Source organism: Danio aesculapii, chromosome 16 (assembly GCF_903798145.1).
Source record: "Danio aesculapii chromosome 16, fDanAes4.1, whole genome shotgun sequence".
Taxonomy (NCBI): domain Eukaryota; kingdom Metazoa; phylum Chordata; class Actinopteri; order Cypriniformes; family Danionidae; genus Danio; species Danio aesculapii.
Window position 1 is genome coordinate 14,746,558 of NC_079450.1, and position 16,627 is coordinate 14,763,184.

The 16,627-nt window shown below is 37.7% G+C and overlaps 2 protein-coding genes across 4 annotated transcripts in view; both read left to right on the forward strand.

Annotated features, from left to right (window-relative positions):
- Positions 1-5,416, forward strand: part of dyrk1b (dual-specificity tyrosine-(Y)-phosphorylation regulated kinase 1B) — a 75,667-nt gene extending 70,251 nt beyond the window's left edge. For all 3 annotated transcript variants that reach the window (XM_056475668.1, XM_056475666.1, XM_056475667.1), the window contains exons 10-11: positions 757-860; positions 2,191-5,416. In XM_056475668.1, coding sequence (XP_056331643.1) covers positions 757-860; positions 2,191-2,943 — 857 coding nt within the window. In that variant the 3' untranslated portion in view covers positions 2,944-5,416. The remainder of the gene's footprint in view (positions 1-756; positions 861-2,190) is intronic.
- A 3,921-nt stretch (positions 5,417-9,337) lies between these two features.
- Positions 9,338-14,812, forward strand: zp3d.1 (zona pellucida glycoprotein 3d tandem duplicate 1). The gene is made up of 9 exons (XM_056476078.1): positions 9,338-9,874; positions 10,581-10,693; positions 11,167-11,270; positions 11,369-11,543; positions 11,888-11,999; positions 12,503-12,588; positions 12,677-12,747; positions 13,877-14,549; positions 14,630-14,812. The coding sequence occupies exons 1-8, from the start codon at positions 9,338-9,340 to the stop codon at positions 14,488-14,490; spliced, it is 1,812 nt and encodes a 603-aa protein (XP_056332053.1). The 3' UTR covers positions 14,491-14,549; positions 14,630-14,812.
- Positions 14,813-16,627: the final 1,815 nt, after the last annotated feature.

Here is a 16,627-nt window from a genome sequence, read left to right on the forward strand (position 1 = left end):
CATGAAATGAAAAGTAAACGCTACAGCATGCAGTTTGAGACTATTATGCACTCATTTTGAGTAGATCCAAATTGTAGTTTTATTCTGTAAACTACTGATGACATTTTTTCCATATTAAAAAAACTTCTTTAGAACATTTTTTGCATGAAGTGACAGAAATGTGCCATGATTCAGACATGTTTTTATGGATTTTTAGATGACACTATAACATTTTCACTTCAGAGGAGTTTAGAAATATGGTTTTGGTGGAATAACCCTGATTATCATTCTATTATCTATCTACCTGTCAAAATGAGCAAAAAAGCTGTTAAATGTTATCAGACCTTCATAGACTAAGGTAAATATTCATATTTGACTCAAAACTATACCTAATAAATCCAGTAAGGCCAGAGAAACATTAAAGTGACAGACGTTTTTAAGTGGTCTCTTAATGTACCATAACTGTATTATGGATAATCCAGAGTTTTATCACTGATTGTACATAAATAATAATGGTCACATAAAATTTTTATTTGTGAAGAAGCTGCTTTAAAATACTTGTGTATTATCTTATTACCCATTACACTGACACAGGAGCTTAGGACCTACTATTAGTAGTAGTAATCCCCCAGTTATATTGAATGCTAGATGTATGCTTTTGCTATTTCTTAACTAAACAAAAAGTGCATCACAACTACAGTTTAAACTGGTTACTTTGTACTACTAAAACAAGGACCACATTTTTACATGAGCTTTTTGTCTTTCCTTCCAACCCAGGTGGATCTAGCGGTTCTTCCAATGACAACCGAAATTACCGGTACAGCAACCGGTACTACAACAGCGCAGTCACTCACACAGACTATGAGATGCAGAGCCCACAAGTAAGTGATCATTCTCTTCCACCACATAGCTCCTTTATTAGAGTCTGAAACGACTAGTCCTGACCTGGTTATTTTAGTCAACTAAAACTATTGGTCCAGAAACATTTTGATTAAGTGAAATAATATAAAAATATACAATAAATGAAAAATTAAAAGGAAACTTGCAACAGTTACTGAAAAATGAACTACAGCGTTCCCACACTGCTTGAAAGTACTTAAAAGTAATTGAATTTCAGACATATAGCTTCAAGGCATGGAAAGTTCTTAAAAACAAACACGGGTCCTTGAAAGTGCTTTACTAAAATTTGTATTAAATTTGTTTATTCAATTCAAAAGTCAAAAAGAATGAAAAAACTAAGAAATTCGTACATTTCTTAAATTATTAAAAATCTTCAATTTAATCTTGGACAATAACACTTGACAAATAACACACAATTTACCAATATTTCAGAAACCGCATTTGAAAATTATTATTGAATATAAAATTTTATTAAAGCCAGTTTTTGATGTAAATATGAAGTCAGACCCCCTAGTTTTTTGTGATTCCACTATCGATGAATCCAACGAAAAATCAACAAAAAGTTGCACATTTTTGCGATCCTGCTAAGTCCTTAATTAAGCGCACAATTTTAATTCTCACAAACATCCAATTTCAAACCATATAATCAAATTATATGTATTTCAGTTTGCAATAAATTGTTTTACATGACTTATAGGACGTTCATTTGTGCTTTACATGTATGGCTGAAATTATGATCTGCGTAAAATCGATAAATGTTTTCGTTTAACTCTTTACCTGTCGTTGACTAGAGAAAACACTTCCTTGCCATGGATGAGTTTTACAGCAATCCGTGTTTTAGGTGTATTACAGTAGGGGAAGCTCTAACGAATGTCTTGAGTGAGGTACATGTCAGATGCTCTGTAGATTTCTACAACCTTGCTTTGGCTTAATCCTTACCCTTTTAGATCTGATTTAGATTTTGTCTTGACAAGAGACCATATATATAAATTTTGTTATATTTATATATACGTTTTTTTAATCGTAAAATTGTCCACAAATTTCTGGGAATTACCACCACAAAATCAGTCATTTTTATTGCAAAAAATCTTGAAAAACTAGGGGGTCGCTACGTGAAATGTTAAGTACAGTAATTACTTTTCATGGTGCTACACATGCTGGGATATGAATTAAAAAGTTGCTTGATTTAAAATCAATGGTGCTTTTAAAAGTTCCCATGAAAGCGTGAGAACACTGTAACTAAAATAAAATAATGATTAGCTTTAGGTCTTCAGAATTATTCAGCACAAACCTTGTCTTGTATCGCTGCAGGCTCCGTCTCAGCAGCAGCTGCGCATCTGGCCAGGAGGGGACAGCAGCATGGGTCAGCTGTCCAACAGCGGCAGCGACTCCTCCTACCCGCAGCTGCTGTTGCACAAGCCGGCGGCCACGCAGCACTCGCGCCACTTCCTGGGCAACATCGGGGGCATGATGGAGCCGCACCACCCTCACCCCATCTACGGCAGCCACCACAGCAACGGCAGACAGCTCCGACAGCAGCAGCAGCAGCAGAACCAGCCGCAGGGCCAGGCCTCGCAGGGCCAGCAGGGCACGGCGCTGATGCCCGTCTCCTCCCCGCAGATGCAGGACAGCATCGAGCTCAGCCTCACCCACCACCACCACCTGGGTCAGTCTTCCATCATGCAGCCGCCCCCGTCGAGCTTGGACTCCAGTCAGTACGGCTCCTCCAACCTCCACCTGGGCCTCTCTGCCTTTCGGACTAGGACAGTCATGGCCCCCCAGCAGCCCCCTTCCGCTTCCCAGCAACAGTTGCCCCAGGCCCCGGCCTCCCAGGACAGCATGGTCGCTGCCTCCGGTTTGGGATACATCCCTCCGTGCTACGCCGGCAGCAACAACAATAACAACCCGCCGCAGGGAAGCGTGGGAGTAGGGGCGATGCTCACCGGGGGGCCTCCGCCCAGAGGAGTGGGTGGAGCAGGGGGGCGGCCGGACTCTGAGGAGTCCTCCATGATGGCAGTGTGCGGCAGCGGGAGTGGGAGCGGTCAGAGTGCAGCCAACTCTTGATAAATCTTGAACAAATTCCAAAAGCCATACGAAAATTTTAACGACAACATTACAGTGACAAAAAGCGCCACACACACACACACACGACACATAGTAAACATATGACACGAACATATATACACACACACACAGACGCGCGGCCACACATGACAGAGAAAAACTTGTGAAATATCAGACAGGTTTTGTTTTGTTTTTTGGTTCGTTGTTTTGGTTTTGCATGGGGAGAAGGTCAAGGGAGGGATTTGAGACTCTTTTTATGGTTATGTTTGTTTTTCTTTGACGGAAAGGGCGGAGCTGTGTGAGCAGAAGGTTTCAGAATGTTTCTTTTAACCATTCTTATGTTTGATTTTTATGTGATTACAGGTTTGCAGCGAGAGATTTTTATTTGGCGTTTTGTTTTTGGATGAAGAGAGGAGAGTTTTGGGTTGAAAAAAATTGAATGTTTTTGTCGAGACGACAGCAGCGGGAGAGAGAGAGAGTACCTTATGCTTTTTTAAGGAAATATTTTTGGTTTGTTTTTGTTGTTTTTTTTTCCTGAGGTTTTGCCGTAATTGTACATTTTTAATTTATTAAGAATCACTACGTGAGGAGAGAGAAATGGGATTAGAAAGAGAGCTAAATTGAGAGGTGGGTATTATTTCGGGTTTGTTTATTTATTCAATGTTTTATTTATACAGTTGTTTTTTTCTTCTTTTTTCGGTCAGAAAGATACTTATGCATAGAAAACAACAAACAAACTGGGTTTGAGTTTTTCCTTTTCTTTCTTGGCTTCGTTTTGGTCGCTTTTTTTCTAGTGGAGCGTAACACATGCACACCCACGAGACATACACTCACACATTTTTGTTACTTTTTTTTAATGTTTCCAGTCTTTATCTCGCTTGACACACTGGCTTATATATCTCAAACTATGAAACAAATCCTTACGAATGAAATAAAGCAAATGACAGAAACTGTTTTTAGTCGCCACACAGTGAGAAACACCAACTAACAACTAGAGGAGGAGGCTGAACCATGAGCCGCTTTCACGAGGAGAGGGGGAACGTAACTCGACTTCACATAAAGGAGGAAGTGATACAGGAAAGTCTTGAAAAACATCAAAACATTTTGCCAGAAGGAAAACCAAAATGCTTCCCTGTTGTTCGTTTAAAAAAAAAAAATAGTCTGCCTTCTTCACCATCTCACTAGACTCTCTCACCCCTCTCTTATGCTTTGGTTTCTTTCTCTCCTTCTTCTTTGTTTTGGACAGAATACTATGAAAGCGTTAACACATTTGTATTAACTCTGGATATGCTAAGCCAAATCTTGCTGTAGCTCTCTCTCTCTTTCTCTCTCTCACTTTATTTTCTTATCTCATGTTTGTGTTGGAAGGAAGAGTCCGGGGCGAGATTTAGCAGGAGGGCGCAATACTTCAGTACGAAGGGACACTGTCACGCCCTCCTGACTGCGGCCCCTCCCACTCTGACTTCATTTCCCCGCCTCTCATTTTGCTTTCTGTCCCGTCTTTATTCTCCCCCTCCTCCCCTTCCTCCTTCACAACACTCTGTGAGTGCTGTTTGCCATCAAGTCAAAAAAAGTGAACTACTTCTCTCTCGGCTGCTATCTCCACTCTCAACCATGTTCGGATTGCTGCTAAAGAAAACAGACAGATAAATAAATAAATAAATGAAATAAATAAATAAATAAAAATGAGAACTTTTTAACCCTCCTGCTTCAGAAAAATGAAAAATAAACCACTGCATCTCATGTATTTATTACTATTTAACAAAGAAAAAACAAGAAAAATCTGTTTTCTGCTGTTTTTTTGTTTGCTTTCTTTCTTGGTACAGGTTAAAGCTTGACATTTATATTATGTAACGGAAACATGGTATTAATTAAACAAGTGCCTCGATTATATTGGTCAGCCACTGGACGGGATTGAACAGAAGAGGATTGTAGGAGTTTGATCAAGGTTTATAATATGTAAAGCTGAAACTCGAGCCTCATGCAACTGTGTAGACAAACAAAACCCAACACCATTCAGACGTCATGTGAGAACTTCATATTGGACGCAAGCCTCATTCAGTATGACTGACCAATACCATATATAAATACATATATATATATTTAATTAACTGATGACATCCTCATCCATTGTAATCTGTGTACATAGCATCCATGCATCATCCAGTTAACGTTAAAGCAAAGTTAGGGTGAAATGTCATTTTTCAAGGTTAATGACTGGGATTCGAACCTGCCACCTTCCAGGCGTCTGGAAACTGCAAACTACCTTACTCTGCTCAGATCAGTGATGATGACTGCTGTCCTTTTTGTTCTTGATAACCAGTTTTAAACACAACAATCTTGTAATTGGCCTCACTGGCTTCTTTACTTTGTCATTTCTTTCAACGTCATCCTTCATGAGAACATACTGTCTGAAGTATTCTGATATCATCAGTTTTTTGGTTTCTCTATTAAAGAGAGAGTTGCCTCTGTAGGTCCTCTAATCTTGTTATGTTTAGGCCGTGGTATAAATGTCACACGCACCATGCACTGTCAACAACATCAACTAAAGTACCCGAGCATTCATAAAAAATGGAAATGCTGATGTTTCCGAGGTGCTTATAACACAAATACTGATTTTTTTTTTTTTAATGTGTGTGTCTAGATCAGGGGTGTTCAAACTCTATTGGAGGGCCGGTGTCCTACAGATATTAGCTCCAACTTGCCTCAACACACCTGCAGGGATGTTTCTAGAAAGCCTAGTAAAGCTGCGGTCACACTGGGCTTTTCCTCCCATAGACTTCCATTCATACGCAAGCAAATGCGTCAGACCGGAAACGCAAGGTCATGTGTCAAGTTTCGCATGTTGCTGCGGTGCAAAGTTCAAGTTTGGTGAACTTGACTGTGTGAGACCAATCGAAGATCAAAACAGGACCTCTCTGGACAGAAATTCAAAACATGGAGCAATCGCTCACTTTTTTAAATGTCTAATCATCTTGTTTAATCCCGCCCCTTTTTGGAGCGCCGCACGACAGAATTTCGCACACACAAAGCCCAGTGTGACCATAGCTTAAGAGCTTGATTATCTAGCCCAGGTGTGTCTAGTTGAAGTTGGAACTAAACTTTGCAGAACACCTGCCCTCCAGGACCGAGTTTGGTCTAGATCATGGGTGCCCAGACTCTATCCTGGAGGGCTAGTGTCCTGCAGAGTTTAGCTCCAACTTCCTTTAACACACCTGCCTGAATGTTTCTAGCACACCTAGAAATAGCTTGATTAGCTGGTTCAGGTGTGTTTAATTGGGGTTGAAACTAAAATATGCAGGACACCGGCTCTCCAGGACCGAGTTTGGACGCCCCTAGTCTAGATCAATGGTCTCAAACTCAACTCCTGGAGAACCGCAGCTCTGCATAGTTTAGCTCCAACTTCCTTTAACACACCTGCCTGGAAGTTTCTAGTATACCTGGAGAGAGCTTGATTTGCTAGTTCAGGTGTGTTTAATTGGGGTTGGAACTCAAATATGCAGGACACCGGCCCTTCAGGACTGAGTTTGGGCACTGCTGGTCTAGATCAATGGTCTCAAACTCAATTCCTGGAGCGCCTCAGCTCTGCAAAGTTTAGCTCCAACCACCTCCAACTCACACCTGCTTAATAGTCTCTAGTAGTCTTGAACACCTTGATTAGCTGCAGCCCTCCAGGAGTTCAGTTTGAGACCTATGCTCTAGATCAGGGGTGCCCAAACTCGGTCCTGGAGGGCAGGTGTCCTGCATATTTTAGTTTCAACTCTAATTAAACACACCTGAACTAGCTAATCAAGCTCTTTGTGTACTAGAAACGTACAGGCAGGTGTGTTAAAGGAAGTTGGAGCTAAACTCTGCAGGACACTGGCCCTCCAGGGCCAAGTTCGGACACCCCTGCTCTAGATCTCTAGTTGGTCATTATTTATATATCACATTATTTATAATCACAGCTGATTCAACTCATCAAGGTGTTCAAGACTACTAGAGACTATTAAGCAGGTGTGAGTTGGAGCTAAACTATGCAGAGCTGTGGCCTTCCAGGACAACTGGCTTAAGCTCAAAACACTGACTGATGCAATTTCTAGATGAATATTATTCATATCTCAAGTTGTACCTAAAAACTACTGTGTAATTGAGGTACTTGAATTACACTTGCTACATCAAGTGCCCATTTTATAGTATTTTATAGTAGTAGACAAGTGTTTTCCGGGACTCACAGCATAAGTAATGTGTAATGAAGTCAATTAAAACACAGTTTGAAATTTTAAACTATACGTTTAAGTTATATGTAGCTAAACATTCTTGTAGCATTGCTATTTGGTTGCTATTTTCTTATTTTAATGGAGGTTGTTGTAACAACTTCAAAATCCAAAATAGCACCTATTGGGTACGTTCTTCTAACCTATCTAAATTATCGCTGATTAACCCATTGATTAATTTCGGTGAACCAGGGAATCTAATGACTCATTTGGATTGAATCTTTTTAAAGATTTGGTTTTGATCAACCAAAAGGTTTGTCTTTTATAACCAAACCAGAAATGTTACATACATGTAGTCAAGCAAAGTATGTGACAGAAAGTAATTAACATGAACTGACTCACAGCACTATCGCATTTATTTTCCCAGCAAACAATATTGTGTTTAATAGACGTATAAACGTAGACAGTTTATCCAAAGGAAGGCTTAACTTGGGCTGTCTGTGAAAATCTAATAGACATCTAAGAATAGCCCAGATTAGACAGACTTTATATGTGTAGTCATTCATATCTGTTTATTTGACGACTAGTCTAGTTTTGGCCTATTTCTTATCCTATTACATTTTCACTGACAGCCCAAATTTGGCCTTGTTTTAGCCAAGATGACTGTTTAGTCGTCTATTAGACATCTTTTTAAAACAAAAAATGCTTGCTGTGTTGTTAATACAATGTTCATTTGAGTCGGATAATTTTAATGAATAGGTTGAACCAGTGTCCTGGCATATTTTCCCACCCATCATACTTAACAACCAATGCTGTATTTGAATGGTTCTGAGGTTGGGGTTAGGGATTAGGTAGGTTAGGGCAATATTACAGCTTCATATCTAGTGCACATAAAAAATGTACACAGGTAGCAAAATCTGATGGGTATCATATTGCTTCATCAAAATGTGCAACCTACTTTTTGTTCTTAAAACATTTCTTTTGACTCAATGAACTATAAATGTATATTACTGAAAATATCTGATTGGTAAAAAGTAACAGACAAACAATGTATGATTTAAGTACTGTTTATGTAAATAAGACCTATATGTTTACATAAAGGTTATGTAGTGGTGCAGTAGGTAGTGCTGTCACCTCACAGCAAGAAGGTCGCTGGTTTGAGCCTCGGCTGGGTCAGTTGGCATTTCTGTGTGGAGTTTGCATGTTCTTCCTGCGTTCGTGTGGGTTTCCTCCGGGTGCTCCGGTTTCCCCCACAGTCCAGAGACATGTGCAGGTGAATTGGGAATGCAAAATTTTCCGTTGTGTATGGGTGTTTCCCAGTAATGGGTTGCGGCTGGAAAGGCATCCGCTGCATAAAACATATGCTGGATGAGTTGGTGGTTCATACCGCTGTGGCGACCCCAGATTAATAAATCGAATAAGCCAAAAAGAAAATGAATGAATGAATAAATGTTTACATAAAATAATATTTAAATCATATATGAAGAGTTCAGATGCAAAAACCTTAAAGTGCTGTCTGGAATTTTTTTCTACAATGAGCATTTTTCTTAGCCTCTTATGTTTATGTTCAGTTATTTCATATTAAAAGCGATGGAAATTACCTAATCTTTGCAATAAAAATTAAATTACTGAATCAAGACAGGAGAAAAATGCACATTTTGGAAGAAAACTATGGCACTTAGAGTTTTTTGCATCTGAATGTTCATATGTATGCTAATAATAAAATAAACATAATAAACCGCAATATATATTTACTTAATTGCTTACTTAAGCAACATGAGGAAAATATAGGCCTATTTACGTTCATTGCTCGTTTTCTGCATATTTAAACAATTCATTTAAAAATAAACATAAAATTAAAAAGTTATTTTGAGTTCTTAAGTCAGGGAGACAATTAAAATGTATAATAAGCCTAATAATGAATTATTAAAACGAATTACAGAGGCAAAGTTGACAAATTTTTTAACACCTAAAAAAGTCATTATGAAGTTTCACAGTTTTTTAATAGTTTTGTTTGTTGTTATTGTAAACATTTCGTAATGTTGCAATTAAATAATTGAAGCTCGTGCCCGAGTAGAAAGAGCGAGCAATTAGCCGTGACGTCATCAATCAACAGGTGGCTGCAGGTCGCGCGCCTCAGCGTTCCTCTCGGCGGCGTTTAACTCCCTCTATGTCACATTTAAGCGTTAATATTTATCATGGAGCGCGTGAGTTTGTATTTTTCTTGTTGTTTGTACTTTCTTGGACTGCTGCACGCTGCCAAAGCTCACGCTCAGGGTCCCGGGGGTCACCGAGCATATAGAGATGTCGCGTCCACGGAGCAGCTGCTCGGCGCGGTCAGGCCGTGGACTGGAGCAGGCAGCGAGTTTATAAGGAATCCTCCAATTATGCCCACCTATCATATTTTCCCAATGTTCCAGGATTATCCGGTTCCTCTCGTTGACATGGAACTGTTCAGACCTGTGTCCGAGAAAAGACACTTTCCGCGGCTGTTGACTAGTATTTTAACACCCCCAGTGAGCCCTCCGCGCGTCCAGGTGTCTCCCGTGCGCAACGCCCGGGGTGTGGAGGTCTGGTGCGGCTACAGTAAAGTCTCTGTGCGCCTGAACAAGAATCTGCTGGGCTTCAGGAGTTCACCGTCTGCCTTTCAACTGGGAACCTGTCCTGTCTCTCGTTTCGACGAGTACTTCTTTTATTTCCATTATGACCTCAATGACTGTGATAGCTCTTTAATGGTAAGTACTTAATAAAGTCAAGCACACTGTAAAACCCAAAAAGTTAAGGTAACTCAAACCATTTGAGGAAACAGATTGCAACAAACCGTTTAAGTTTAAACACTAATTCAAATGAGTACTTTGAACTTAATCCCTTTGAGTAAACGAAGCAATTTGAGCACAGTAAAACCCAATAAATGAAGAGAACTTATACCGAGTACTGTAAAACCCAATAAGTTAAGGCAACTCAAACTGTTTGAGGATACAGATTGCTTCAAACCATTTGAGTTAAAAAAAAATTATCTATAAGAAAAGTACTGTGAACTTGCTCCATCTAAGTTGAAGTAATGAGGTATTTAATTAACTCATTACCTTCAACACGGAGTTCAAAACTCTTTTCCAATGAGTACAATTAACTTTCAGTCAATATTGAGTGAACTACACTTATTTCATTTGATAAAGTTGACTGTTGGGTTTTACAGTGAACTATTTTGGGTTTTCCACCTAGATTTTTGCCTACCCAAATTTAAAAGCTTCCCAAATCCACATGCACAGGTGTAATTGCAAAAGTTTGGTGTTATTTTAAAGAAAACCCTTTGAACTTTCATAAAACACTGTTGAATGTGATTAACCCAAACTTTGAAGGCATAATATAACAATGCAATTAAATGATTTATTTATTTATTTTAATTTTTTTCCCTACTGTATAACAATGTTCAATCCTCAGATGGTGAACGGCCAGATCGTGTACTCCAACACTGTGTATTACACACCAGAGCCTCAAGGAACAGTCATCCGTGCTGTGCCTCTTACATTAAACATCCAGTGCCTTTACAATCGGTAAACCATGCATCTAAAAAGAGTTCAAGTAGGCCTGTCACGATAAGGAATTTTTGTTGTGCGATATATTGTCACCGAAATTGTTGCGATAAGCGATATTATTGTCATTTTTTATATCATTCTATGCCACTGATTATTTGATGACTATATAATAGCGTAATAATGCAAATAGCCACAAACACTTTAAAATACTTATCATTTTTAAGGTTATTCAGATTATATTATTTGATGTTTAAAAAGTAAATGTCATATGTGTACTATTAAATGTCCTATTAGGTAAATGTGCAATTATAAGCTTTGACATAAGTGAGGTAGATTGTAAATGTCAATGTAAAATGGCTTTAACGTTATTTTTGAATTTGTAAATATATATTGCAACAGCAAAAATTATTGAGCTCATCTCCAAGTATTGCACAATAAGTCAGTATATTGAGTTCAAGTGCATCTCACTATCCATTTTTTTCCATTTCCAGGTTTCATTATTCCTACAAAATGGGCTTCCTGCCTGTGGTGAGGGAACACGTGTTTCACAAGACTTTTGAACGCAAGACAAAGTTCAGTATTTTTGTGTGTAATGGTAAGCTTTTCCTCTCCTCCGCTATAATTTCCTGTTTTGTTTGACCTCCCAGTATGGTATTGGTGCCCACCGGTCTATTAAATTTTGTTGAACTCCAGAGCGCTGGGAAAGGCTTGAGGAAAATGGGAGTTTTGTGCTCGGGGAGCCCATGTATTTTGAAGTCTGTGCTCCACATACGTCCAAGAATGAAAGGATTTTTGTTGACTCCTGCTACGCGACAGCATCCAAAGACCCAAAGTCGACTCCACAACACAGTGTGATTTCTAATTATGGGTAAGATTGATTGGTGCAATCTTTTATTTGACATGGACAATGTTGAAGGCAACAATATTATACTGTGAGCTTTTTGGTGGGACTTTTTACAAATGGATCTCCTGGAAGAATGTTATTTATTATATATCAAACTGAGAAATTATGTATAATGTTTTAATGTAAAGTGTTTTATCATCTTTTATTGGATTATGAAGTTGTTATTATTATGTAAAATGTTTTATCTGTACTGATCTTGCCTTTAAATAATCATAAAGTGCTGATATGGCAGTACAAATAAAATAAAATAATATGTTTTGACTGACACTTATATTGAACAAAAATAAACATCAAAAATCGCTTTTCAGGTGTATGGAGGACAGCAGAAGACAAGACAGTCTCTCCCGGTTCCACCAAAGACAATCGCACATTATAAGATTTTCAGTTGATGCGTTTTTACTGCCCCAAGTCACTGACACGGTAATGTGTTCGTTTTACATGAGGAAACTGGAGCTTGTCACACTTTTAACTGATTATTTGGTGGGTGGGGGTTGGTTTATTCACATCTTATTCTGACTGCAAATGTTTGTTTGTGACCCATTTTTCATTACAAGCTTGGAAAGATGTTTGGTACATTTTCAAATGCATGTTCAAAGAGGCTTAAACTTGAACCACTTGTACACAGGGAATTTGTGTGGGTCACTTAACCATTCTGCTACCAAAATACGTAAAGCACTGCGATCTTGAGCTACTCACTTGAAGAAAAAAAATCAGTGCTATGAATCGGAGTAGATATTATTTAACTACTACAGAGTCTTTGATTTGATGATGGATATGCATTCTCAGACATTGAACTTTTAAAAAAGTTTAGCATTTTTTTACTCGTTTCAGTGCTGAATTTCACTCATTGCGAGTGTTTAAATTAGGCTTTATTCACACATGTGAATGTATCGGTGTTGACTGCATTTTTCCTTATTTTGCAGAACTTTTACCTGCATTGCCGAGTATCAGTTCACAATTTAGTTAGTGCCACAGCAAAGTCCTGTACCTACAACAATGCAGAGTGGAGGTACAGTTTTGTATTTCACATTTTATTTAACAGATTTTGTAAATGCACTCAAACTTGATTTACTCTTTTTGTTATCTTGTACCAACAGGTGGGAGGAACTTTACAGCGACGCATCTGTCTGCGATTGCTGTGATTCCACATGTGAAATTAAAGCAGACTGTAAGTAGACATTAGAGGTCAAGTCTACACCTGGTATTAAAGGTCCTGTGAAATTAAAATAAAAACAATAGTTTTAAGGATATCTATAAGCTAGCTTGCTCTAAAATCACGACAAAAACCACGTTTAGAAAATATGAAACTGATCTAAACACACAATTCTTTGACAATAGTTTGTCACATCCACCTAAATGGGTGAGTGATTTTCTTTTTCTTTCTCACATCACCTCGTACTTCAAGTAGGGACTGTCTGCGGAGTGCGAAAATGGGTGTAACATGAAGGGGCATAACTTGTAGTACGTTAGAGGTGTAACTTGAAGTTATGGAGACCCACATGACAAAACTATGTTGTTGGCAAGATGGCCAAAATGAATTTTTTAAAGTTCAATTTATGGAAAGGAGTTCGATTCTCATTTGAATCTGTACAGGTGAGAAGCCAGTCAGTAGAGTTTAAAGTTAAATATTTAGCAGTGTTTGCATGTCCTTTATGGCACAATTCATTAAAATAAATGTAAAATAACATTCATTACAAGCTGATTTAAAAAGCTCCTGAATTGTTTTACATTTTATGAACTTCAGTTGGATAAAAATCTGTTCATCCATTAATATATTAGCAAAATATTTAGCAGTGTTTGCATGTCCTCTACTGCATAGAATTAATTAAAATAGAAGTATTTAGAAATAACATTCATTAAAGTTGATTTTTAAAAAGCAGCTGAATGGTTTTGCAATTTGTAGGGTTTTTTTTTTTTTTTTTACTTCTAATTCATGCATTTCATCATTGAAGATTTCTTAAAAATACTGTAAAAATCTCGTCTCGTTCTTGTGAACCCAATCTCGTGTCTCGTCTTGTGGAGTAAGCATCTCGTCACACCCCTAATAGACCACCGACTGAACTGACGCTGTTTCAGATCACTATAATCTTCTATGTGAAGCTGCTTTGACACAATCTACATTGTAAAAGCGCTATAGAAATAAAGATGAATTGAATTGAACTCAATAAAATCTGGAAAAAAATGGTCAAATGTGGACAAAACAGATTTTTAACACCAGGTGTAAACTGGAGCAAGTCTCGTCTTGTTTACTGGCTGTGTGTAAACTGAAAATATTACATCTCTTGCTTCTATAACAGCTTATTTTCCCAGTATACCACAATCTCTGATATCAAGCAAACCCTGGATTTTGGACCATAGTCAACAAAACTCATTAAACATTAAAGGCGGCTGGATCAGTGTTAAAGGGGACACCGAGAAGAAGTTCAAGAGCGCTAAAGGAATAGATGAAGAGAAAGATGATGATTACACTTTGGAGATTGTGAGTGATATTGAAGAACAAACAGAAGTAACAAAGGAAAACAAGAAGATGAGTGTGATGCATTTGGATGAGGATGTTGAGGTTATTGTTGGGAGTAAGGAAATTACTGCTACAGAGTCTATTCATTCCGGACATGTAAAGTCTGATTGGAAAGAGATGGGTAGAGTTTCAAAGATTGGGAAAGATGCTGGAAGACCCAGGAGCAGAAGTGGAGCTGGTGTGATAGGAGAGCTTTTGGAAGATGTTAAAGTGTCCAGCAAAAGTGGAATAAATAAAATGGTTAACATTACCCAAGATGATCTGTCCAAAGATGAGATGGACCTTGAAAACTTGCAGGTACAGAGTACGGTACAGTCACAAATGGTGGTGGATGAAGAGCTATTTTTAAATGCCAAACAAGAACCAGCGGAGTGGAATAAAAATGGACATTAACAAACCCAATGTGTAGAAAATGGACGACTGACAACTGAGATCATTCTACGGTGTGTGAGGTATTATTTTATTACGATTTCAGCTGACAATTTATGAGATCCTTTATATTTTTCACATATGTTGTTTATTTCTGTTTTAGGATCATTTATGGTGTTGGATCTGTGTGGCAAATGATCTCAGCAACGTTCTTAAAGTGCGTGTTGTAGTTCTGGATTAAATGAATTCAGAGCTGTGTGATGTAACCCATGCATATGTAATCCTTCAATGCACAGTACTTGCATCTAGTCTTATCTGAATATTAAAACATATCTGATTTAATTTTTTTTTCTGATCATATTACTTTTGTCTGCTTTCATGCTTCCCACTGAATGAGCAATTTTTGTTTTGTGAGTAGATCTCAGGTTATATCTGACCTCAAGAGAACGAAACCTGCATTTTCTTTTGAAACTGAAGACGAAATTTCGCTTTTGGTGCCTACTGTATATCAAAACACCTTCGCTAAAGTCGTTTTATATACATTAAAAATTGTTGGCAAATTGTCTTAATGTTTGAAATTATTTTTATGAAAATTATATATAAATAATGGGGGAAAAATGTTTTGTTGCCAAACCGCCAACCTGATATCACCAAGTAGGACATGAGGGATGAGTTTACTGTTTGTGTTAAGTTTAGGCTTACAGTTAGGTTTATGCAATTCCACATGATTGTTATCAAACTATTTTTCCCCTCTGATTTTGGGAATAATTTACAGTTATAGTTGGGTTTAGGGGCACTGAATAGGTATGGATTACACAGAGTATATACAAGAATCAGAAAGTGAAATTCAATAACTTTTAAGACTCTTTTCATACATTAAGACCTTTGTAACCACTTTAGGTTTCAACAGGAAACACTGGTGAGATTTTAACTTGCAGTATATTTACTAAATATTAATCCAAGAAACTAATCCAAAACCAAAACATTATTCATATACTGAATACCAATCTATTATATCTAGCTAATTCAGCAGGTTGGCTCCTGGTTACTGCAGTAAACAAAGCAGCATGGTCAAATCTAGCAGGATTTTATTGATTTTGTAAACTTTAAGGCATCCTGATATTCACAGATTTATTATAGGCAAACGTTAGCATACAACCATACATCGCATAATCAAAAAATATATAAAATGTAATACACTGCAAAATAGTTTTTAATATTTTTTTAAGGGTCTTAAATTTCTCCACATTGATTGATCAGCTTTTAATACTTTTAAGACCCCGCAGACACCCTGCTACCTTTTCAAACAAAAATGATGTTCCAGGATCGCATCGTACTTGGCAAAATCATGACGTGTTACACAGTGTTACAAATATTTATGTAAAAATAAAAACCCATTTATTCTGACTTTGAAATTGCAAGTACCTTTCTAGAGTATGAAATAAAGATGCGTAACAGATCTCGGTAACATGCAATTTTAGATTTAGTTACTCTGCTGTGTATCTGCAGCTGTTCACATCAGACCAAACATTGTTTCAAGATTATAAAACAGAGGACATCACCAGAGTGAATTTAAATACCATTAAAGGCATTCTGGGTTAAACAGTGAGGGTAAAAAGATTTTGTATGGGTTCTGTAACCCTGCTTGTGTTACTAGCCTACACAAAATCACAAAAAAGGCTTACTAAATACATTCAAGTTTATTCATTCATTCAGTCATTTTCCTTCGCCTTAGTTCCTTTATTCATCAGGGGTTGCCACAGTGGAATGAACCGCCAACTTATGCAGCATGTTTTATACAGCGCATGCCCTTCCAGCTGCAACCCAGTACTGGGAAACATTCACACACACTCATTCACACACACACACTATGGACAATTTAGTTTTACATACTGTAAGTTTATTCATTCATTCATTTTCCTTCTGCTTAGTCCCTTTATAGACCCTTTTCACAAGACTGTTATGATATTTAACAGTCGTCGTAATCTTACAACCTTTAAAGGTTTTAATATTTAGATTTTTTTAAAAAGCATATGAATATTTATATACATTTCTGTATGTATTATATCATCTTTGGTCAAATTACAAAAAAAGAATTACTGCTTATGTGAGGTGTTTCTAATGCAGCGTCTATGGGGCTCTCCTTTGGCTGCTGCTATCA

Bases quoted from the DNA above. Each gene is read 5' to 3' on its own strand.
- zp3d.1 (XM_056476078.1), top strand. From the start codon at position 9,338: ATGGAGCGCGTGAGTTTGTATTTTTCTTGTTGTTTGTACTTTCTTGGA. The intron at 10,694-11,166 runs GTAAACCATGCA...TTCCATTTCCAG, and splicing joins ATCCAGTGCCTTTACAATCG to GTTTCATTATTCCTACAAAA. The intron at 11,544-11,887 runs GTAAGATTGATT...ATCGCTTTTCAG, and splicing joins AGTGTGATTTCTAATTATGG to GTGTATGGAGGACAGCAGAA.